Here is a 26,157-nt window from a genome sequence, read left to right as displayed (position 1 = left end):
ATTTCTTCAGCCAGAGAGTGGTAGGTCTGTGGAATTCATTGCCACAGAGGGCTGTGGAGGCCGATACGTTGAGCGTCTTCAAGACAGAAATTGATAAATTCTTGATTTCTCGAGGAATTAAGGGCTATGGGGAGAGAGCGGGTAAATGGAGTTGAAATCAACCATGATTGAATGGTGGAGTGGACTCGATGGGCCGAATGGCCTTGCTTCCGCTCCTATGTCTTATGGTCTTATGGAATAGAAAACTGTAATTGTCATGAACAAAATAAGATGTATTTGTGAACTTTGATTCAACCATGCTCTTGTTCAGCACTTTTGTATTTTGAACTCCAAAGTAGGAATTCCTTTCTTGGTTAATTTTATCTGATGAGTAATATAAAGATTAAGGTCTGCTAAATTGTCACTTGAGCAATAGACTGTTCTTTGCCCACTGATTAAAATTCCTACCTGTTATCTGGACCGGGGACTAGGATTCTCTATGTAACCTCAGTGATGTTTATTTAAAGGCCAATTAAGGGTACTTCCGATTAAATTACTAGTAATTTTGATGTGATTTTACTGCTGACTGCATAGAGATAGTACTGTGTTGCATCCTATATGTGTCAAACACGGACTATCTGAGGGCACCATGGTTGACATGGACCAGTTGGGCCGATGGATCTGATCCATGCTGTATTGCTCTGACTCTAAACATTCTTTGACATCCCAAAGTGCTTCATTAAATTACTTTTTGAAGAGAAGTTTCTGTTGTGTAGTTAAACATAATTTTGATTTGATTTACTATTGTCATGTGTATTAGTATACAGTGAAAAGTATTTTTATTGCGTGTTATACAGACCAAGCATACCATACATAGAGAAGGGAAAGAATACAGAATGTAATGTTGCAGTCATAGCTAGGGTGTAGAGAAAGATCAACTTAATACAAGGTAGGTCCATTCAAATGTCTAATGGCAGCAGGGAAGAAGCTGTTCTTGAGTTGGTTGTTACGTGTCCTCAGACTTTTGTATCCTTTTCCGACAGAAGAAAGTAGAAGCGAGTATGTCTGGGGTGAGTGGGGTCCTTGATTATGCTGGCTGCTTTTCCGAGGCAGCGGGAAGTGTAGACAGAGTCAGAGGATGGGAGGCTGGTTTGCATCATGGACTGGGCTTCGTTCATGACCCTTTGTACTTTCTTGGGGTTTTGGACAAAGCAGGAGCCATACCAAGCTATGATACAACCAGAAAGAATGCTCTCTATGGTGCATCTGTAAAAGTTGGTGAAAGTCATAGCGGACATGCCAAATTTCCTTAGCCTCCTCAGAAAGTAGAGGCATTAGTGGGCTTTCTTAACTGTAGTGTCGGCATGGAGGTGGGCATGACTACTTCATATATGTAAATTATTAGTTCCTGTTCGTACAGGACTTGCTTGCAAAATAAGTCCGAATCCTATACTGCACCAATATATGTTCGGATCTGACAAAATATTTTAACTTTTTTATACAGTAAAAACATTTCCTATATATCACAACCCTGGTACACTATCTGAAACTTGGAGTACCACTTGAATTGGATCAGCCTCGCTTTTTAGGGAAAATACAATGGGTACATTGCTATTTAGTTGCGTGATTGTCACCTTGCCAATATTGTAATGACTGTTTAACTATTGATAAAATGCTATGAGGTAGAATTGTTGCATACCATTGACCATTTCTGCTTATGAAATAACTTGGTGATTTTACTTATTTATTCGGATAATGTTCTGAGGTACAATAAAATTGGAATATTTCGTTTTGGTGGAATGTTTCCTTGGGCATCAATTTGTTCCTCATATATGGTACAAAGGTGTTGGTGAACAGTTAAACAATTGAATAAGTAATGTCATCGTTCTGATGAGACCTAATATGCATTTTCTGATTATTGCTGTGACTTTTAGTCTCAGGGATTTAAATCTATTCCAATTTTCTTATCAGTAGGAGCACAATTCTGTAGCTGCTGGAATTCTGAAATAAAAATGGAAAATGCTGGAGGGAGATGAATAATCATGCAATTTGGAAAGGGATAAAAGTGTAGGTTAGGTAATTATCAATTTAATAATTGAATCCAGATTCATTTCTAATCTGAAAGTATTCATCACAAGCCTAGACCAGTATTATTGTGGGTGCCATAGTAGCATGACAATCATTTCTCACCACCCACGTGCAACAGGAAGAAATAGAAAAAATCTGTTTCTTTTAGTTATATTACCCTTTGTACACTAAGTGTCTCATGCTTTAGAAAAGAAAATTGTGTTTTACTGGAACTCATGCTTTGTTATTGTTTTCATTCAATTAATAATTATAGACCATTGTTGCTTTAAATAGAATCTCTATGTCATATAGTTTCCTTTAGATTTTGGCATCAGTCTGGAGCCATGTTTGTAGACGAGCATCATGGGATGGAAAACAGGTTATTATATTCCATTGCATTTGTGTTGCAGGCTGACTCAAATTATTTTCATCATTTACGCAAATATTATATCAGAATAAATATATTTTAACGTCAGGAACTGTTGAAATGCTCCTATATAATGCCCCAGATTTTCCAGTCTCCAGATCGTCAGAGATCAGATGTACCTCCCCTCCTCCCCCAGATGAGCTTCAGGACCCTGTTATACCGACTCTGGGAGTTCCCCGAGCAATGGACCATTCTCCTGCTCCTCAGAGATTTAGGCAGTTCTGATTTGTACTGGATATTTACCCGGGAAATGTTAGAAAAATCCTAACCTTCAATCCTGAGTAAGTATACAACTGGCCCTCATCAACTTTCCTCTCGACACTCTTTTTTTCCCTCTCCTCCAACCTGACTTCTCGAGTCACACTACCCAACTATTCGTAAATAACCCCCCCCCAATCTGACTTCCCCCATTGCTCCTACCCAACAACTAGACCCTAACCTGTCACACCCTCTCAATGCAACCCAACTATTCTCCCAACCCATTTACCCATGTACCCACCTCAGATGTCCCGAGGCATGGTACATTGGGGAAACTATGCAGACGCTGCGACAACGGATGAATGAACACCGCTCGACAATCACCAGGCAAGACTGTTCTCTTCCTGTTGGGGAGCACTTCAGCGGTCACGGGCATTCGGCCTCTGATATTCGGGTAAGCGTTCTCCAAGGCGGCCTTCGCGACACACGACAGCGCAGAGTCGCTGAGCAGAAACTGATAGCCAAGTTCCGCACACACAAGGACGGCCTCAACCGGGATATTGGGTTTATGTCACACTATTTGTAACTCCCACAGTTGCGTGGACCTGCAGAGTTTCACTGGCTGTCTTGTCTGGAGACAATACACATCTTTTTAGCCTGTCTTGATGCTCTCTCCACTCCCATTGTTTTGTTTCTTAAAGACTGGATTAGTTGTAAGTATTCGCATTCCAACCATTATTCATGTAAATTGAGTCTGTGTCTTTATAAGCTCTGTTTGTGAACAGAATTCCCACTCACCTGAAGAAGGGGCTTAGAGCCTCGAAAGCTTGTGTGGCTTTTGCTACCAAATAAACCTGTTGGACTTTAACCTGGTGTTGTTAAACTTCTTACTGTGCCCACCTCAGAGAGCAGCCATCTACTGAATTACCCACTTACGTTACCCACCCTATCCACATGCACATCTGGATATTCACCCATGCACTCCTGTGCTCGTTCACCAACTAGTGGAAAAGCTGTTTAAATGTCCCAAACATTTTCAATAAATTAGTGAACACTTGTGATTTTAGCTGCCATATTCTGATTTTAAAAAGAGGGCACGGCTTGTCTTCCTGCAATGATCCAGTGCAACAAGGAAGCAGTTCCACTGAAGGTATGCTGTGCATTTCTGAAGAAGCTAGGCTTGGAAAACCTGTCCAGAAATGTGGAGCTCCTCTGTGGTGCAGAAAACTAGGAGCTGAGTGGCAATCTAACGGCGATTGCTGTCCCTCAGAAGACTTTCCCAAGATAAAGTATTAATTTACAGTGGCCCAGATCTTCCCATCTCCAGATGGCTGAAGATTGGACACACCCTGAAGGATTCACTACGGGATCCTTCGTAAATCCCAACTTGGGACTTCTGATGGGTTATTCCTTTGTTCTATGGGACCCTCCAAAGAATCGCCCACTCTGCAACTTCTGAGGGTTTTGGGTCAGTTATGTAGATAGTTACCCAGAAAATGTGAGACTGGGGAGGGGAAAAAGCATTTCTAACTCCTCGGTATCAATATAACAGACACCGCCCATACCTCCAACCCACTCAACTCACTCGTACTCAGTCACTCACAATGAAAAGCTATTAAAATGTCCCAAATCTTTTCCCTGTGTTAGTGAATGAAAATTTGCCAAAATATGGCAGCTGATGCCATAAAAAAGGGTATGGCTTGCCATCTCCGGACGACCTTGCACTACAAAGGAGAGCTCCAAGAACAGGTACCCTCCACATTTCTAAAGCAGCCAAGTATCTTCCACATTTCTGAAGCGGCCCAGTTCAAATGTCCAGGCCAGAAATGCGTTAAAAAAGAAAAGGAGTGGATTGGCAATCCAATACTGATTGCTATTTGAAAGATTTAGCCCAGTATGTTTCCATTGACATTTTCTGGACAAGCAGAACTGGCAAGCGGTTCTGAGCTCATGTTGCTGTTGAACCAACTAAGTAAACAAAGTTCCATCAGATGATGAATTGTGTTGAATAGTGTTCACATGGCAACATAGACAATTAAACCAATTGTGATATAAAAATGTGTACAGCGTCCTGGAATGAAACAGCATATTGCAATATTATCAATCTCTGCAAAAATGTCCATCTGGTGCACACTTCCCATCTTACTGAGTTAACGATCTTCGCCCTGTCTCTTTGCTGGCATGGAATGTACATATCTAGTTGAAGAAAGGAAGAATAATTTTGAGGAGACATTTAAAAAATGTTCGAGTGTACCTCCAAGAAGATGACCGAGTATTATTGACTGAGGCCCAAAGGGAGACTCAGCTCCAACACTTAGTATGCAATTTAAGAATGAAAGAAATGAAATTAAATGTCAACTGAAAAGGAGCAGTTAAAAGAGTTGATTAGGCCACAGCAGAGTTGTACTGAATATGCTACCTTTATGTAAGATGATACTCTCATGCCAAACGTTTTGGAAGTTGGATTACACAATACCTAATTTTTGATAGTTTTTTTGAATTGGCTCAAACTACAGTTCCATGTCTCTACAAAGTAAATTAATGTGCACAGGCTTATAGTTATTGTAACCACAGTAGTTGTTTATCTAGTTTGAGAAAGCAGCCAGCCTGCAAAACTCTGGCATTCAGTTCAACCAACAGCTGAACATTAAGCATTACGTTCTAACTGACGCCAAGACTGATTATTTCTACCTTCAGAACATTCACCATGTCAGCTCCTCCATTATAATCCTTAACCATGTTTTTGTCATCATTAAACTTGATTACTCCAGTGCCTCGTCCTTCCATCCTCCATAAACTTCAACATTTAAATTAGAACCAAATGAGGAACTCCACTCGTAAATGTAAAAAGAAACGTTTAGTTAATCTGGATAGAGTTATCCTTAACCACAATCTGTGCTCAAAAACTGGGTCTTTGTTCCAAAACTTTGATAAAATCAGAGAAATATGTATATAGATGAAAGTTTTGCCCATGGTGCATGTGCCTGCACAAGCTTAGATTGGAGATATCCTAATCCTTTTTTTTCCCCCTGCTCTTTCCCTTACTCTTGAACATTTTATTTGTTTTAAGCCTCAAATGGAGTGATCGACTTGGCTTGCGTAACTATTGTGGTCATGTTCCTATTAATTATTGAACTGCAATCAGGGCATATACTTTTGCAGGCAGAATTGTAAATCCCTTTTGGGGTGGGAGGTGATTTATTCCTTAGTACATGCACATTTCTGTTTATTCTTTTAACTTTGTGATTATGTTTATTGCCATTTCAAATTGCACTAAAAGTGGTGATGGACCTTTTTTACACCACTTGGCAGTGTACCTTCTAAATTCTGTTTGTAGTGCGGAGCTGATGCATTTAACTGTACAGACCTGTTTGCATTGCTGCACACACTTTAACACTTGCGCTTGGCTTGCATGGGATTGTGCAGATTTGAGGGAATATTGCTTGCTGAGTAACTAGCTTATGGTGTTTATTATGTTATGTCATTATGTTGTTTTTAGAAAGCACATCCATATATTATGGGCTAATTAGTGGCCACAGATTGGTCTAGTAAAAAACCATGTCCATTGTCAGGAAACAGAGCTAGTTTTAAGTGATCTATATTTATATTGTTGGATATTAAAAATGAATTATAGATTTAAGTGAGTTTAATTTAGTGTTTTTGTGTCGGAGGGGGTACAACTTCAGTTATATTCATGTTATACAGACGTGCATGTATGGGCTTTTATGGTTTCAGTTCAAAGTGTACAAGATTATGAAGGGGATAGATAGGGTGAACAGTGGGAAGCTTTTTCCCAGGTCGGAGGTGACGATCACGAGGGGTCACGGGCTCAAGGTGAGAGGGGCGAAGTATAACTCAGATATCAGAGGGATGTTTTTTACACAGAGGGTGGTGGGGGCCTGGAATGCGCTGCCAAGTAGGGTGGTGGAGGCAGGCACGCTGGCATCGTTTAAGACTTACCTGGATAGTCACATGAGCAGCCTGGGAATGGAGGGATACAAACGATTGGTCTAGTTGGACCAAGGAGCGGCACAGGCTTGAAGGGCCTGTTTACTGTACTGTACTGTTCTTTGTTTCTTTTAAGCTGAGAGAGTTTACAATGGGAAAGGTAACCATGAGCTTGGAGAAAGAATGAGTTGTTGCCGAGCAACCAGGATCACTTTTAGAAAAAAAACCTTTCAAGTTTAGTGTTAGCTGAATTCATGGCAGCTGGAACTAGGAATCTAGAGAGAACAGCTCTCCCCGCTCTGTTATAAGCAGGAAAGTCATACAATGGAGTAATGGGCATGAAATCGAGCTCCAGAGGAACTAAAGGACAGTTGGTTCTGGAAACTGGAGAATGAAGAGAGGTTTCCCCAGAAGTGTGAAATTAATTGGAACTGGGTGCTATTTGCTCAAGTTAAAGGCAGACCTGGAAAGGGCAGACTTGATGAAATTAGCTGGAGAAAAGCCAGGGATCGGAAGTGATCACAAGATTTCCAGCCTTTGGAAACAATGGTATTCTGTTGGAGACTGAGTACCTGAGTTTGTATAGAAGTTTGGATCCATTTTGCAATTCAAGGCAAAGGAAAGCCGTAATGAGAGTTGGAAAACCTGGAGGTGGATCCTTTCTAAAACAACAGAGAGAGCCTGTTGGAAAGAAGATTTGAAAGCGTCTCTTTGAAAGTGAAGTTTGGAAATAGACTTGTGACAATTATTGGGGAGGGAGGGGAATTTAAGGAGAAACCCACAAAATATTGATTGAATGGTATCTGCCATTGGGTTTCAGAGCAAGATGTCATCTGACCACAATTAGCTTTTGGGTTACAGGGACAGCTGTGCATATCGAGAAAATTATAGCATAGCATAGCATAACATATATTGTGTAGCCTGTGTTAGCCTTGAAACCTGTGTACCTATGTGAAAATAAATAGGAGTGAAGGAGTATTGCATTATAGTCAAACTGTGTTTAATGTTTTTATTTTGTTGTTGAAAGCTAATTGGCAGTCCTGTGTTCTAAGGAAAGGTAAGGTCATAGTCTTTTGAGCCAAGATTCCATTCTGGAACCTTCCCGCCCAGAAGCAACAGCAGCTGGGATCGTATCACCAGCAAGCAACAATTGAACCGCCTCCCCTTAACATTCAATGGCAATAACACCACTGAATCTTTCAGCAGCAGCAGCAACATCCAGGGGATTATCGACGATTAAAAGGTACTGGCAAGCCACATAAATAGTCAGACTAGGAATTCTGTGGTGAGTTACTCACCACCTGACTCTGCAACGCATGCCTCCCATTTGTGAGGCACAAGTCAGGAGTGTGATGGAACACACCCCAAACTTGCCCATTTGAGTACAACTCCTGCAACACTCAAGTAGTTCAACAGCATCTGGACAAAGCTGCCTGCATAATCGCACAGCCCATCCACTGCCTTGAGCATTCACTCTGTTCATCACTGATGCATTGTGGTTGCAGTGTCGGAACTCACCTGAAGCTCTTTTCACAGCACCTTCCAAACCTGGGACTTCTAACACTTAAAAAGAGGCTCAAGGACAACAAGTATAAGGTGACATCACCATCTGCACGTTCCCATCAATATCACACACTATCCTGACTTGGAAATATAATACCCTTCCTTCATTATTGTAGGGTCAAGATCCTGGAATTCTTTCTAACAATGTAACTATTGCAACACCACATGGCCTACCATGGTTCAAGAAAGCATCTCAACACCTTCTCGAGAACAATTAGAACTAGGCAGTAAATGCTGATCTTGCCAGTCTCACCTACATCTGAGAATGAACTTTGGATAGAGAAATTTCTTGGCGGAGTAGACACCGTAGTGTGCCAACAACGTGATGGCTGGGAATAGGATGTGGAAAAACGAGGTGTGAGAAGTTCATTCATGTATGGATGCCTGCCTTCATATTCTGGGAGCACTATGCATGTTGCTTGTTTCTTTCTGGCATTCTTTGCCAGAACATATTGATTTGGTGCTATTCTGAAATCATGCTCCAAAATGTGGACAACTAATGTACATGCAGCACCATGATCCATCTCCTCAGTAGAACTCTGGGTTAGGGCAGTGGGACGGTGCTGAAGGGGGTGATGTCTGTTCTGTTCTGCTCCTGTTGTGCGCCATATTGCCTTATAAGAGAGAGAGCAAAATGACAACAGTGCTTGTGTAGTAGCATTATGTTTGAACAATGGTTGTTAAAGCTCAATGGAGATGCATGGAGACAGTGAGACACTGACAGCATTGCCTGGTTTGTGCAGATTGAGGTGTATCTGGATGCAAGCCCTGACTGCCGGGGAGTGTTGCTGGGTGAGTGATGAAGATGTGGTACATCGAGCAGAACGAGGGGGTGGTGGAGCAATAGGTAGGGGATGTCATGTGAAGGTGCATTCACTTCACATTGATTATCTATGAGACCATGTGGTACTGCTGCCAGGCTGGGAGTGGCCTTCCTGGCCACCTTGAGGTAATCCAGAAGAGTCTCCTGGTTCACAGAGGTGCCTTGTCAGCAGCACAACCACCCCCACCCTGCCTGCACCAGTGATGTCTCCAGTGCTGCATCTGTCACTATTTTCTGTTTCTAATGAAAGGTAATTGACCTGAAATGTTGACTCTGTTTTCTTAAAACAGATGTTGCATGATCTGCTGAGCAATGACCTTTTTTTGTTGTTGTGCATGGCTTGTTTGTTTGAATGCATGCTATTGTTACATTTTCTGTGCAGTTTCTTGAAAGGGGACTTGCATGGTTTCTCCTTTGTCACTGTACATCTGTGCTCTCATCCCACGTACTCCCTGCGTTGGAGATCTCTACTGCCTCCCGAAGATACACAAAGCAAACACACCCGGCCGTCCCATCGTATCGGGCAATGGGACCCTGTGCGAGAACCTCTCCGGCTATGTCGAGGGCATCCTGAAACCCATTGTACAAAGAACCCCCAGCTTTTGTCGCGACACTACGGACTTCCTACAGGAACTCAGCACACATGGAGCAGTTGAACCAGGAGCACTCCTCATTACAATGGATGTCTCGGCACTCAACACCAGCATCCCCACGATGATGGCATTGCTGCAACTGCCTCAGTACTCAACGCTGGCAACTGCCAGTTTCCAGATGCAATTTTACAACTCATCCACTTCATCCTGGACCACAATGTCTTCACTTTCAACGACCAGTTCTTCATCCAGACACACGGAACAGCCATGGGGACAAAATCCGCACCTCAATATGCCAACATCTTCATGCACAGGTTCGAACAAGACTTCTTCACCGCACGAGACCTTCAACCGATGCTATACACTAGATACATCGACTACATTTTCTTCCTTTTGGACTTATGGTGAACAATCACTGAAACAACTATATGATGACATCAACAAGTTCCATCCCACCATCAGACTCACCATGGACTACTCTCCGGAATCGGTTGCATTCTTGAACACACGCATCTCCATTAAGGACGGTCACCACAGCACCTCACTGTACCGCAAGCCCACGGATAACCTCATGATGCTCCACTTCTCCAGCTTCCACCCTAAACACGTTAAAGAAGCCATCCCCTACGGACAAGCCCTCCGTATACACAGGATCTGCTTGGATGAGGAGGATCGCAACAGTCATCTCCAGAGGCTGAAAGATGCCCTCATAAGAATAGGATATGGCGCTCGACTCATCGATCGACAGTTCCGATGTACCACAGCGAAAAACCGCACCGACCTCAGAAGACAAACACGGGACATGGTGGACCGAGTACCCTTCGTTGTCCAGTACTTCCCCGGAGCGGAGAAGCTACGGCATCTCCTCCGGAGCCTTCAACATGTCATTGATGAAGACGAACATCTCGCCAAGGCCTTCCCCCACCCCCACTTCTTGGCTTCAAATAACTGCACAACCTCAAACAGACCATTGTCCGCAGCAAACCACCCAGCCTTCAGGAGAACAGTGACCACGACACCACACAACCCTGCCACAGCAACCTCTGCAAGACGTGCCGGATCATCGACACCGATGTCATCATCTCGCGCGAGAACACCATCCACCAGGTACACAGTACATACTCTTGCAACTTGGCCAATGGTGTCTACCTGTTATGCTGCAGGAAAGGATGTCCCGAGGCATGGTACATTGGGAAAACCATGCAGACGCTACGACAACGGATGAATGAACACTGCTCGACAATCACCAGGCAAGACTGTTCTCTTCCTGTTGGGGAGCACTTCAGCAGTCACGGGCATTCAACCTCTGATCTCCATGTAAGCGTTCTCCAAGGCGGCCTTCACGACACACGACACCACAGAGTTGCTGAGCAGAGACTGATGGCCAACATGAGGACGGCCTCAACCGGGATATTGGGTTCATGTCACACTATCTGTAACCCCCACAACTTGCCTGGATGTGCAAAATCTCACTAGCTGTCCTGTCTGGAGACAATACACATCTCTTTAACCTGTGTTTAATGCTCCCTCCACTCACATTGTCTGTACCTTTGAGACTTGATTAGCTGTAAAGACTCACATTCCAATCATTATTCATGTAAATTGAGTTGAGTTTGTGTCTTTGTGCCCTGTTTGTGATCAGAACTCCCACCCACCTGACGAAGGAACAGCCTGCTCCGAAAGCTAGTGGCTTTTGCTACCAAATAAACCAGTTGGACTTTAACCTGGTGTTGTTAGACTTCTTAATGCACAGAGCTTACATTGCTGCTGAGTATTTCTAGCATCTTCTGTTTTTAAGCAACAGAGTTTCCCAGGTTCAGTACTTGGAACAACTGCATTTTTTTGAAGTACATTGCTGAGTTGACTTGGGGATGCATGACACATTTTGAAAGTTGGAGATAAGAAACTTGACAATGTATAGACTTTAAGAGGGCACAGGAAGGCTGGTGGAATGAAAGGCGATGAAATTTAATGCAGAAAAGCGTGTGATGATACATTCTGGCAGGATGAATGAGGAGAGGCAATACATCCTAAAATTTTAAAGGGTTGAAGCAGCATGAGATCTGGACGGTTTATGCACAAACCTTTGAAGGAGCAGGACACGTTAATGAAGTATATGTGATCCTGGACTTTATAAACAAAAGCATGGTACAAAAGCAAGGAAGTTATGCTTGACTTAGATAACACTAGCTCGTCCACAACAGCAATATTGTATGGCAGGGTTCGCCAAACCTTTCCACCTATGGGAATCCTTCTGAACTCTCATGAGTACTGGAGAACCCTGAGAAGCATTCTTATTCTTATCAAAAAAATTAAACCACAAAAAATTGTACAAAAATAAACTTAAAAGATGTTTCTATATCTTATGTGTATTTATTTATTATAATGGAAAACTTCTTTTCATAAAATACTTCCAAGTCTTACCTTTTGGACATTTTTAATGGGAGCACCAACCTACAATCTCATTCACACCCATTCTCCCACCCACATGCATGCCACTCTCTTGCTCATACCATCACCCATCCTCCCTCCTTAGGTGTTGACCCATCCTCCCTCCTTAGGTGTTGGGGAGGGCGGGCTTCCCCTTGGGGCCAAATCTACTATGGAACCCCTGCTGTATGCAATTCTGGGCACCAAAGACATGGAGGCTTTGGAGATCATTCAAAAACAACTTTCATAAATGATTGCAGGGATGTGATGACACAGTTGGATAGACTGATGTTTGATTTTATTCTCCTTGGAGCTGGGAAGGACAAGAGAAGACTTGATTGAGGCATTTAAAATCATGAAGTCTTCAGATAAGAGTAAATGAGGTGAAACTGTTTCCAGTGGCTTAAGGGTCAATTGCCTGAGAGAACAGATTTAAGGCGATTGGCAGAACAACTAGAAATTACATAAGGAGAGCCTTTCTACAAATAATTGGAATTTGGAATGTACTGACGACAAGGGTGGAGTATATTGGTTCAATAGTAGCCTACAAAAGGAAATCTGATAAATGCTTGAAGAAACAATTGTAGGGATTTAAGGAAATGACAAAGGTGTGGGACTAACTGGATTGCTCTTTTAAAGATCCGGTGCTGAAACGATGGGTCAAATGGCTACCTCATGCTGTACTGATTCTGTATGTAGTTATTGTAATCTTGCTGAAACTTCAAAGAAAAATAAACAATTTTATGGATTAACTGAAACATACTTGTTATGATGGTCCATTTTTATTTTAATCTAAATTGTAGTAAGCTTTCCTATTTTTCTGCAAATGTAGCTGTGGTCATTTTGATTCTTGTGATGTAATGAAAAGCAGGAAATTCCTATTGCACGTACTTCCTGTAATGGACACTGATACTCCTAAATGAGTGTTTTGTTTTAAATGATTTGCAGAACATTTGAAGTGCTACTTAATGTTGTATGGCCAGAACGTGTCATGAATTGCAGTATTCGGATATTAGCTACACCCATAAAGAGCATTTTAAAGCAAGTTTTGACCTCCGTAAAAGCTTGCAATAGACAATTGAACATTAGTGCAAGTCTGTCCCCAACCCATTTTAACAGTGATATTACCAATAAGGAATATCTTTGTTTCTTCAAATATAATCTTTCGAACAAAAAGGCTTCCATTAGAAAGGAAGGCAGGAGGGGCCCTTTGGCCATCTGCCCGTGATGAGGAACCAAGTGGAAGTAGGGAAGCGAGCGTCACTGGAAAGTTTATGCCGGGGAATATTATGCTGCTTAACTGCCTTGTGGACAGTCTCCAAATGCAAACATTTACAATGTATTAAAAAAAAATTATGTCTTGGAGATTTGCAATTTAATCTCCAACTTCTTTCACCCATCCATCATTCTGGTTATTAAACCTATATGCAAGTTTCCTATTGTACTGTACCCATGTACAGACATGCACCTTCATTTGTCTTATTGTTGATCGGCAAGGTATGCTTGGCATTGTTCTGGAATGCTACCTCCTCGTGTTTGATGAAAAGGAAACCCTTGGTAAATGGTTTTTATTATTTAACATTATGAATGATTACTGCATATAAGACTGCCGCTTGTTGACATGGCAGCACAGTGGCTAGCACTGCTGCCTCAGTGCCAGGGACCCAGTTTCGATTCCGGCCTTGGATGACTGTCTGCAGATTGCACGTTCTCCCTGTGTCTGCGTGGGTTTCCTCCGGTGCTCTGGTTTCCTCCCTCAGCCCAAAAATGCGCAGGTTAGGTGGTTTGACCATGCTAAATTGCCTGGGTTGGGCCTTGGTAAGATATAGTTTTGGAGAGTTGTACAGACTTGATGGGCCAAATGGCTTCCTTCTGCACTGTAGGGATTCTATGGTTCTATGTTTCTCGCTCCCTAATTTCTCCTGTTGTCCCCATACTGCAGCAAAGGTGGCAAGGTGTTGCCAGGCTTTGATCAGGTGCTCTGAAAGCAGCTGCTTCCAGATTTGAGAGTAGCTCAGAATGATTGTCGTTCCTTACAAATGTTTGGTCTGCTCTTACTGCCTTCACGCACATGTTATTATATCCCTTGACCAGAGCCTCCAGTTTCTGTTAGATCTGGTTAGGATCAATAACATCGTTTTAACGTAGATGCATTTTAAGTTTCAAGACACTTGTTAAGGAAATAAAAGTCTCAAGGTTGTACTGGTTTTGAACAAAAATAAACTATTATGCAGGTCAAAAAAATCTACAATATCTATCTTGTACTCTGAACATGAGGTATGTGTGAATTAACAGGCACACTGTGGTCAAACACCCTACGCTGTACAATAAATAGCAAATGTGACGAAGACACAACCACAGATTTCTCACCAATCTACCCAGATGTCAGTAAACATTGATAGTCAACCAAATTCATTTAAGATCTGCCTCTCTCCTGGGGGATTCCAAACATTTATTTCTTGAAAGTCAAGCCTCTGCATTCCATCCAAATTGCTCTAACTCTGACTGCCCCAGCAACTTCACACCTGCCAGGGTTTTGGTCTCTTCTGTTAAGAATCTATCCCCCTTGATTTCCAAGTCTGCATTTCAGCCTGTACCTGTGTGATTTCAGCTCTTTAGTAGCCAGCTAGCTTCATTGGACTGGCACTGCCCCTGGATTTCACCTATTTCCCCAGCTATAAATGGTTCCCAGGGCTTTTTGTGATCCCTAACCTTTTCCAACACAGAGCCAGTGAGCTTCTGCCACCTACTGAGCTCCCCAGGACTTCTCCTGAACCCTAATTGCACAGAGCTATCAAACGACTCCTGAAATTATTTTTGAGCCCCAACAAACAGCAAAATTTTTGCTGCCTGGAGCCTGCCAACCTTTTTTGGTATGGCGTTTTCCCCTGTTGCAGAAAATTCAGTGCTCATCAAACAAAGATAAATTGACCCTTAGAACTTCTTAAGATCCACCCATCTCCATGATGACATAGTCTTCCAGGTCTCATTGAAAGTTTTAAAATTAATTGTAGCTTTAACTCACAAAACAACTCCTAGGCTGCATTTTAGTTGCAAGCAGTTTAGACACATGTCTCTAATTCTCCAGCAAAGTAAGCCCACATGCGACCTTTCCAGCTGTTAGCCACCTGAGTCAAAATGGTCCCAACCTTTTAAGTGGAATAGTCTTGAAGCTGCTTACAGTTGCATTTATCCCATTTTCTAGTTGAACCTTCAGCTTCCCAGAACTAAAACTTACCTGTAAAATGTTACAATGAACTAAGTATTTAAAACCGTGTTGAAATTGTAAATGTGATGTATGCAAAAATGCTGGAACCAGTCTGTCTTCCAAGTTCTGAAGAAAGGTCATCGACCGGAAACAGTAACTCTGTTTCTCTCCCCATAGATGCTGCTTGATCTGCATTTATACCATTTCTGTTTTTAGTTCAGATTTTCAGAATCCACAGAATTTTGCTTTTTGACTACCAAAGAGTGTATGTGCTGCTACTGCTACTGCGTGCTGTCTCCATGATTTGGCCATCAACATGTGGCAGAATTACACAAGAAGAATGATTCATGCTGTTTTTGTCCCCTCCCAAAATAATAATGACAGCCTTTAACATAGCATTTTGTTATCATGCCTTTAGCATTACATTTGACCATTTTTTTGTTGTTGCTTATTTTGGTAGCTGAGGTGCATGAGTCAGCAGTCCAATAAAGGTATTAAATATAAACTGTTCAAATTTATTAATGCATTTTGAGCTGTGAGTTATGTCGTGAAAATTAACTTGTAGTATGTAAAATATGCTTTATGTTCATGTGGTGCAAAAAGATATATTTTGTTAGCAGGTGTCTTTTTCTCGCCTTGAAGGGAGAACATATGAACCAGCTGTTTGCATATTTTCCACATTCATTGAGTGTGTGCTTGTGGAATGCATCTGAATATGTAATGTAGTATATTGGTATTGTTTGGATGATCTGAGGTGTAGCTGGAAAACCGTATTTTGATTTGATTTATTATTGTCACTTGTAGTATACAGTGAAAAGTATTTTTCTTGCACGCTATACAGCCAAACCATACCATACATAGGAAAGGAGAGGGTGCAGAATGTAGTGTTACAGTCGTAGCTAGAGTGTTGAGAAAGAACAAGTTAGTACGAGGTAAGTCCATTTAAAAGTCTGATGGCAGCAGGAGCTGTTCTTGAGTCAGTTGGTACGTGACCTCAGAATTTTTTGTATCTTTTTCCTGACGGAAGAAGGTGGAAGAGAGTGTCCCTACTGCGTAGTGTCCTTGATTGTGCTGGCTGCTTTTCCAAGGCAGCTGGAAGTGTGGACAGAGTCAATGATGGCGGCCTGGTTTGCGTGATGGACTGGGCTTTGTTCACAACCCTTTGCAGTTCTTGCCGTCTTGGGCAGAGCAGGAGCCATACCAAGCTGTGATACAACCAGAAAGAATGTTTTCTATGGTGCATCTGTAAAAGTTGGTGAGAGTCATGGCGGACATGCCAAATTTCCTTAGCCTCCTGAGAAAGTGGCGTTGATGGGCTTTTTTAACTATAGTGTCAGTTTGGAGGGATCAGGACTGGTTTTTGGTGATCTAGACTCCTATCATACTATGGGACAGAGGCAGGTGAAGATCTGTTGCAAAATTAGAATGCTGGTTTGCTAATCTGTTATCCTTATAATCCCAAGGTGCTTTAACTTCAGGTCACTTGCTTTTTTTAAAATTAATTTTAGACAATCATTTCTATTTGAATCTTGCCTTTTATGTAATTTGCAATCAGGTAGGTCATATTCCCCTGGAGCATAACAGTATAGTTTTCATGCAATGTAACTGCATGTTTCTGAAAGAATTTAGTTACTTCAACACATCGTGTTAATGAAATGTAAATTTAGAACATTTTTAGTTTGACTAAAATCATAAATACTGATATTAACAACCACTAAATTACATAAGTTTGCTCAGTCCGTCAAACATTATCCCCGATGGATTACTTTTTGAGATTTTCTTTTAGCAAAATGATTGGCTTGCTGGTAAATGAACAAATATATCCACTAGAGGTTTGGTTTGTTCATTTGTTTAGCTCATCCATTTAGATTGCTAGATACTGATGGTGAACTGTTATTTCAAACTGTGAGATGGCATCTATTTTATTTCAGACCATCATTTTTCATTAGCATGATTTTTAAATGTTGGTGGATCTAAATGGTAGCTTTCTTAATTAATTAAACAGAATTGCTGTGCTATCACATAGCTTTCTGTGACCAGTTTACTGTATAGTATTCAATGCTATTTCTTGATATTTTGAAAAATGGATAATTTTGGCTTTTCACCACAATGCAGAAACATAATGATTACAGTTTGGACTCCCAAGTTGTTTAGCTTGTAGTGCACTGCATATATAATGATGTCAACAATTTAAGCAAAATTACACACATGCTGTATTTGAGTGTTAGCACCTTGATTAGTGTGTGGTCCTGGTACAAAGATGAAAAGAGGGAGTTGATAGTTCGAAAGACATTTGCACACCCTTATCCATGAAGTGTAATTTTTAAGCATTTTTATCCATTTTATTCCACAATCAGCTACTTTCATCTGCCTTGTGTATACACTGAAGTAACTGTCTATTCTGATGGTTTGCTAGATTGAAATCTCAGTTGTGACTGATATTTTTGTTTTCATGAGGAATGGGCAAGAAAACATCTATTTGAGAACTGCACAAGACAAAATCTTAGTCGATCAACTCTAAAAGCAGACCTAAAAATATTAATTTAAGCTGAATGTTCAATTAAAGTAGCATTGTGTCCGATTGAATGAAGAGAGAAAATGTTCATGAACCTTTTATACATTGCAAAGATGAAGACAGAACTCCTGCCTCTGACATGTAAATATGCTACAAGAACAGATTGTTGACCTGGTCCCAGGCCAATGCCAGTCTTCAGCCATCTGCCAAGTGGTGTAGGACAGTAGCTTAAAAATGATTTCCCTTTTCACACTTCCACTCTTAACTATACTCCATTCAAACATGAGCAGAGATTTCAGTAATTTTTTTAATGTATCTGCAACATTGAAGTATCACGTGACAAATTTAGCTATCTTGTTCTATTTTTCTGATCACTTCTTATTCCCAATTCATCCCATTACGTAGAATTTGGGTGCCATAATCTACATAATTGAGAGATAGTGAGAAATAAGAAAATCTATAAAAGTTGAATGACCATCAAATATTTTTCTTGATTTTTTTTTTGTCAAAGCAGAAACTATTGGTCTGGATTTGGCAGGCATAATAGCAGTGAACGCTTGCAGGTTAATCTTAATTAATGGAATATTTTAGTTACCATTTACATAATTAACTATAACATTTGGTACAATTCGGTCAAGCCTTTAATGTTTCTACCCTCCCCATTCTTTTGCTAGCAGGCTGTCCTATGCCATGCAGCATTTCTGAACCTGGTCCCAGATCTTTGTCTATGTTACGATCAAATCAGCAAAAAACACCCTGGAATAACCTGACCTAATAGTACTAACTTTCTCTTTTGTGACCTTGGCTAAGGCCAGTGGATAAGGGATAAATGAATAGGTTGGGCAAATGGAGTGAAGTATGAAGATCAACCATGATTTTATTGAATGGTGGTGCAGTTTCAAGTGAGTGTATGGCTGATGTCTATTTCTATTTCTTATATACTTATGAATGTGAGAACAAATGTAGGCCTGCTACCACATAGAATATATGGCACAGAAGTGTATCATTCAGCATAACCAGTCCAAGCTGGTGATTTATGCTCTATTCAAGTCTCCTCCCATCTTTTTTTTTTATCTAACTGTCAATTTAACCCTCGAAACCCTTTTCCTTCATTGCTTGTCTAACCAACCCTGAAATGCATCTGTACCAAACTGCTTCCTGTGGTAGCAAGATCCACATTCTCACCACTTTTTAGATAAAGACATTTCATTCAAATTCCCTAGTGAATTTCTTGGTAATTATCTTGTCTTGATTATCTCCAGTTGTGCTCTTCACCAGAAGAGGAAACGTTCTCTCTTTATACACGATTAAAACATTTCATAATTTTAAAGACCTCAATTAGGTCACTCCTCAGCCTTCTCTTTTCAAGGGAAATAAGATCCAATCTGTTATTTCTTTCCTGAAATGTACACCCACATGTTTCTGGTATTGTTCTTGTAAATCTTCTCTACACCCTCACCAATGCTTCTACATCCTTTTTATAAGATAGCAACCAGAACTGTTTGCTAAGGAGTTTTGACATATCAATAAGACATGATCTGCCATTGCTAACACCATTTACCTAACCATGATGGCATCAGATAAATTATTTTATGGCAAGAAAGCAAATGTCTCTTTCGTGAACCCCAGAAACATATTTGTGTTTATAAATTTAACTCTCGTAATATGAATAACACCCCCAAAGAATTGAATAGGATTATCAAGCTGTTATTTGTAAATTGTAAAAATTGATCACAGTCCTTTGTTCTAGAGAAAAAAAAGGCAGTCAAATCCTCCAGATTTCTAATTAAATTTCTGGTTATTTGTCAGGTAATGTAAGAAATGTCTTTGAGAGTGATCTGATTGAGAATGTTTGTTTGCATAATAATGAATACCCATTTATACCTGATGCAATGTTATTAGTTCAGCTACAGAAGCTCACATGCAAAAACATCTCTCCTGCTCCCAAAGAATGGTGACTTTAATCTATTATTTTCCCTCTATACTGTCGAGACAGAAAAATCCTAAATTCTAACCAGCTGCATTTACGAGACATTATTCATGCAAAAAGAGAAGGGCAGCAAGGGAAAACCTTTAAGAAATTTAGTCAAGGAGACTCAATGCATGGAGAGAAGCTTTCAAAAGCAGAAAGAGCTCTTTGAAAACCATTCTGCCTACCTCTCTGTCCCTCAACAGGAAATCATGGCAATAATTTTATACGCAGCACTATTCTGCTATCATTCCTCTGCTCCCAGCCCAAAACAACTGTTAGATCAATTATTGGTTAATAAGTTCCAACTGGAAAGACATTTTGGTTCATTTGGTCGAAAGCACATCTTGCTCGTCGTCTATGTAAGAAAAGCTTTTGTTAATTTATTATGTTGTTAAATGTTGAATATCAAACCTTTTCGAGGTAAAAAGTTTTTCTGCTAACAGTTGTATTTTTCTGACAGGTATCGATTACAAGACAACAACAATTCTGTTAGATGGGCGTCGGGTGAAATTACAACTCTGGTAAGTGCTTTGTAATAGTGCTAGACAGAAGAAAATGTTTGCTTTTTTGTTCCAGTGTGATGATTTGTTTTACACACTCTAATCGGGTTTGTACTGGCTAAGTGGAATGAAGAGTTTTCCTAGCATAACAGGGGAGCTGTTTTGAGAAGGAATGTTTTATAGACATCAAGAAGGAATCCCTCCAGGTCTGAAATCTTGCACATTGAAAAGGCCTAAAAACCTCTTCATTGTGATGGGCGAACTCAACAGAGTTGAATTTTAACCACGGCAAGCAGAATGTCACAACAGAAATGACAAAATTCAGCATTCATTTCAAAAGATCTCTTAAGATAACCACTATGCTTGTTCTATGCCAGGTGTGTAGAAGGAGCGGATTAAGCTAACCTCCATGCCCATAAAAGCTTTCCAGTTAGAACTTCCAAAAGCAAATAGAATTCAACCTGACTTCCTGAAATATTAAATTATGTCCCACTCGTTTCTTTAATCTTTGCAATAAATTCTCTGAAATGGATCTTTTCATCCAAAATAACCTTCACCTGTACTTTGGAACTGTGCTCTGTCCCAGGAACATGGGACAGACTTTTTTGGACTCTCTTGCAGATCCCAAGATTACTAAGATTATGTTGCCACCAACCAGACTTTTCTAGACACTTGAACACATCCAGACTAAAGGCTGTTGGAACACAATCTGAAAACTCTGAAGCTAATTGGCCAGCAGATTTCCAGAGGGAAACCAGGAATCGAGTCAGCTCCACGCTGAATTGGAATAAAGCATTTGTTCAAAGGGATTTGAATTAAATTTATAGTACATAACTACAAAGGTAATTCTCCACTCCTGGAGGAAAGGGGCTGAACCATGACCCAATGGTTTATCTAATCAGGGATTTTAAGATCTTGTCAAAATCCGTATCCACTGTCGTAGTTGAACAAAGGAGCAAAAGTGCCATAGCATTCAGATCAATGTAAAAGAATCACTATTAGCGGCACAGATATAAGGTAGTCTAATGGGAATATTCTACAAATGGGTAAAGACTTAGAAAGTAACAATTTGGAGTGTTACTAAAGCATGCACACTCTCCCGCCTCCCTCAAACATGGATGAGGGATGAGAAGCAAATTGAGTGGTGACTCATTCACAGTAGAGCTTTTCACATTTCCTTCAGTCAAGCCAAGCGGTTAACAAAAAGTTAATCTTGTGTGTTCCTTTTAAAATATAGTAATTTATGTCAATTGACAAGAATCAAAACCCTTTACAATAAGAAACAGAGAACATAGAAAAGGAAATAATCTGTCGCGTTCAGCAAAGCAGTGATTTGCTGTCTTGTTCCTAATCCCCTTTCTGCGGGAAGCATAGGAAAGCCACTATGGGGATTGAGCTGCTGTAAGATTAGGAAGTCTTTTTAAAAAAGAAAATAAGCTGCAGCTAAGGAAGCTTTTTAAACCCTCTTTTGATAACTTGTGTTTTAATCTTGTAGCTGTGGAGGAGGGAAAAACAAGCTTTTAACTTTTCACTTTCCTTTCTTAGCTTATTCATATTTCATCTTTACCTTTTCTTGATTCTCCCATCCTATAAATTTTATTCCTTGTGACATTTTTTAAAATTTCCTTTTCCTCATCTTTCAGCAATGTCACTGCCAGATAAGGAGGGAGCAATGCACTGAAGCAGTGGATGCCACTGATGAATTATTATACTTCACGCTGAACTCCAGTTGCTGAGTTGGAGAAGGCCTGTGGAGACTGCCGAGTGTGTTGGAACCCACAGAGATTAGGAAATATTCACCTGAGGGGTGGAGTAGTAGAGAATATTTTTTAAAAATGTAGAGTTTAGGTGACTAGAATTCCCAACTTGGGATGCTTAAAAAAAAAATGAAAACGGTGAAGCTGCCAGATTGGCAATCGTTGAGCATATTTTAGCAAAACAGAATGGAACTGACTTTATACAGTAGGAAATATATATCATTTTAGCTTGTGGCCACCCAAAACACTAGATTGCATTACAAATTTGTTGTGCTATTAACTACCTGTTCTGTGATTTGGATGTTGAGATTGTATTTGACTTTGGCGTGGTGAAGGGTTCAGCTGTGTTAATATGGAGCTTGCACACGCAAGCAGTAATTGCACGACCAAACCTTGAAGTAATCAATGAATGATCCCCGTAAAACAACAAATGGCTGATTCTACATGGAGGGCTCAGAAGTTTGCAAACAAAGTTTTACGGCCCCTCGTTCATCATTTCTGTTTGCTGAAATATAATGGTATGAAACAGAACTTGTCATTTTAAACTATTCCTTCCCCTGAGGCTCTATTTCCAGTTCAAGATTAAATTGTACATTTTTTTTTACAAGAAAATTGGTACAGAGTTGTAAACTAATTCAATGCCAAGTCACTGCAGTAATTAAGGTTGGGATTTTCTGGTCCTCCGTGACGGCCAGGACTGAATGATTCCAGCAGCGGGCAGGGACTGAAATTGCTGCCCTAAGGCTAGGTGATGAAACTTTCCCTAAATGGATTTGAGTTGCTAAATATTTGAAACTTGTATAATAATTTTTTTTGGGAGTAGTTGAAATTAAACTAATTTCACAGAAACTATATATTTCTAATATAGCATTTCAGTGTCTCCATAACCTTTGGTAAATTGTATGCGGATGCTATCCTATATAGTTTAAATGCAATTTATGTAACTGGCATTATACTTCATTAATAACTTAATCAATTTTAATATTGCAAGAACCATTTTTAGATAGAAACATTTACACGTGCAAGTGCAAGAAGTAGAATTATCCATTGCAGCCAATGAACTGTCTTTAAACCCATAAAAGGAAGTGGAATTTAAAATGAGGCTCTTTGTATGAACATTACAGAATGTAGCTTACCTCCAGGTAGAACATATGAATTTAGATATTTATTTGGCTTCTGTATAAATGTAATTTTCTTGCTGAACTTCGCATTACTGGGTTCCTGGATATCCCAGGTAACCAGATGCTTGCTCAGTATGCCTTATTACTGTTCTGTTGTTTCCTGCTATTTAAGTTGATAAATTGCAGGGCTTGAGGGTGGTTTGAATAGCCCTGATTCACAATAGTATTGTCAATGTGCCACTTGCAAGCAGACTCAAATAGTATGAATGTTAACTGCAACTGATGTAACGGCTTAATGGTTCTCCCCCTCCTCTCTTTTTCCCCTCACCCCAACTTCCATTTTAACTGATTTTCTGTCACTCTACATTGCTTTCATCGTTCATTCTGTCATTCAGTACATTAAAGGCAGTGCTATTTATGGAAGGTTATGAAGCAAGTGGCATGAAAGATATTGCAGAATCAGAGGTGTGAGGCGTGTGACAAGGGAGAATTGATGTTGTTTTTCCAAATATTTCATTAGTGCAATGTAACTACATTAAGGCATTATCATGTGGTTATAACGGTTACAATCATATGTTCCTACTTCACTCCTCCCACCATGGGGAAAAAATGGTTTAACCTTTGATTTAACCATCCATAATATGTGTACAGTAAAAAAGTAAGTTTTGAGTTTCATTCATCAAGTACTGGCTGAAATGGAACGGACTGCAGTCTGCAACCTCATGCTTTTCCCATGGGAGGAAAAATCAAAACTCTGCATTCCTTGATCACATCTGGTTCCCCACCTCATCCTTCCTACCACACCTCTGTTCAGATTTGGCAACATTTATAACTTCCCTTTTATCCCCACAATGCCCTTTACCAGAATAGTCTCTTCCATTGGGTTAATCTCGTAATTACTTATCCTCCTAACCTTCCAGTTCCTCCACAGCCCAATGCTTGCTGACATCAACAACTGCATCCTTTTCTCGAGCTTTGTTTCCCCTCTTGCTTTCAAACTCCCACAATCATCTCACTATTTAAAGCTTATCTTCAATCCAACTATATATAATTGCTGCCCCATTTCCAACTTTCCTTTCCAAGGTTCTGAAAGACAACACCTTTCTCAGCATTCTGAGTTTAATTTGGCTTTTGAGTGTCATTCACACCATTGAAACTGGTCAACTCCACCAGCAATGTTCTGTGATACTGCAAAACAATATCTTTCCTCAACCTTTTAATATTAACTATTCCTCATACTTCGATATTTAAAATATTATGATCCGAATTTCAGCACCAGGATGCGTTCTATGTGCGGTTGCTGACTTGAGGCTGGGAAATCTGGAAGAACAGGTTGACTGAATCTCCTACAATTTTTAACTGCAGATCTCAGGGGTACTGATGGGTAACAGGAAATGTTTTGACAGTAGATTTCATGTTATGAAAGTCCTGCCTTGGAGAAGTAAGGCACATTAACTTACTTAAATCAGATTTTTGCTGCAATTAGAAGCCTGATTTTTTTTCAGTTGCCTTGCAGGTTTCCGAGCCTACTTCACTCCTCTTTGGCTAGGTTTTGGTTTAACCATCTAAAATATGAGTACAGCAAGAAAGTAAGTTGTGCACTCCTTATGGGCCAAGAGGTCCAACCCCTTGAGGATGTCTTTGGCCTGCCCTATGCAGATCACATTCTTTGTCTCCATTCTGTCACAATCACAGATCTTCCTTCCATTTCAGTCACTTTTTCCCAGCCTTGATGCCTTGCTCCCTCTTGGGAGTGACAAAAATTTCTGTCCCTACCCCAAATCATTTTGTTTTCCCCCTCCATTCTGATCACTGACCTCCTGCCAGTGTTTTTCATCCTGGTAGGTGACCAGCTGCCAGGTGGAAAATGAAAGAAAAGAATTTCAATATCTGTATCTTGTTGATTTTTACTCTGCTCTCCCTTTATCCCAGATTGGAGCCTATAAAGCCTCCTACTACCTTACCCTGAGTGCCATCTGGACTTCATTTTGCCATACTGTTCTTGCCACTTTATCCTACAAAATAGCTTCTCCTCCAGTACTGTGCTACCTTTATCCTATCCCACACAAAGTTGCACTCGCCTATCATCTCATCCTTGCTGATTTTCATTTACTCCTTATCGAACAGCAGTTCATCTTCAAAATCCTTAGCTCTATCATCAGATTGCAATGCAACCTATCTTCCAGTTACTTTGTGATTCTCTCACTCTGGTAACTTCCTCCAACCCTACATATCTACCATGGCCCTCCATTTTTCTACTGATTTGGACCATTTGATATCCATGCTCTGGAACTCTTAAAATTTGTTTGTTTTTCTACTTCTAAACATTCACCTTCATAAAGTTCTTTATAAGGGTGATATAAATGCGAAACATTAAACTCTGTTTCTCTATCCATAGGTGCTGCCAGACTTGCTGAGTTTATCCACCATTTTCTGCTTCACCCCATACAATCTTGGTTCCAATGTATGTGTGCCATCTCAGAAGATGCGCAAAGATTGGATGTAGAAAGTTCATTTTTTCATTTCCCCAGCCTTTTACTTCCTCTTTCTCCATGGCCCTCTCTCTCTGCCCCTTCTCACCTCTCAGCGGAGGTACAGTCCACAACTGAATCTGGGTGTATATGGATCAATACCACTACCAAAAGATGTGTTTACTTGCTTTACCATGGAGAGTGAAATTGGTTCACGTGCTTATTGCCTTTAAAAATACAGTGCTGAATTAACACTCTGGAAGTGCAGCTGTGTGAAAGTTCTGCCTGGCACAAAAATGGATCCCTAACCCCTTGCCAATATCCTATGTTGCGGACAATTTATAGTTTTTGCAGCTCCCTCTCCTTCACCTGTGACCTTTGCTATGATTAGTCAGAGAGTGGATGTGGCAGAATTTGGTCATTTGCCACAATCTCCAGTGAATTTGGACAGCGAATTGGAAACAAAATATGCTTTCTGTTTGTTAGAACATAGAACAGTACAGCACAGAACAGGCCCTTCGGCCCACGATGTTGTGCCGAGCTTTATCTGAAACCAAGATCAAGCTATCCCACTCCCTATCATCC

General features: G+C 40.5%; 1 protein-coding gene across 1 annotated transcript in view; it reads left to right on the top strand.

The window, feature by feature from the left end:
- The window catches only part of LOC144501564 (ras-related protein Rab-40B), a 69,818-nt gene that overhangs the window by 20,819 nt on the left and 22,842 nt on the right, over positions 1-26,157 (top strand). The window contains exon 2 of the mRNA XM_078225417.1: positions 20,184-20,244. Coding sequence (XP_078081543.1) covers positions 20,184-20,244 — 61 coding nt within the window. The remainder of the gene's footprint in view (positions 1-20,183; positions 20,245-26,157) is intronic.

The sequence above is a fragment of the Mustelus asterias genome, chromosome 12 (assembly GCF_964213995.1).
Source record: "Mustelus asterias chromosome 12, sMusAst1.hap1.1, whole genome shotgun sequence".
NCBI lineage: Eukaryota > Metazoa > Chordata > Chondrichthyes > Carcharhiniformes > Triakidae > Mustelus > Mustelus asterias.
This window is presented reverse-complemented; position numbering and strand designations above follow the sequence as displayed.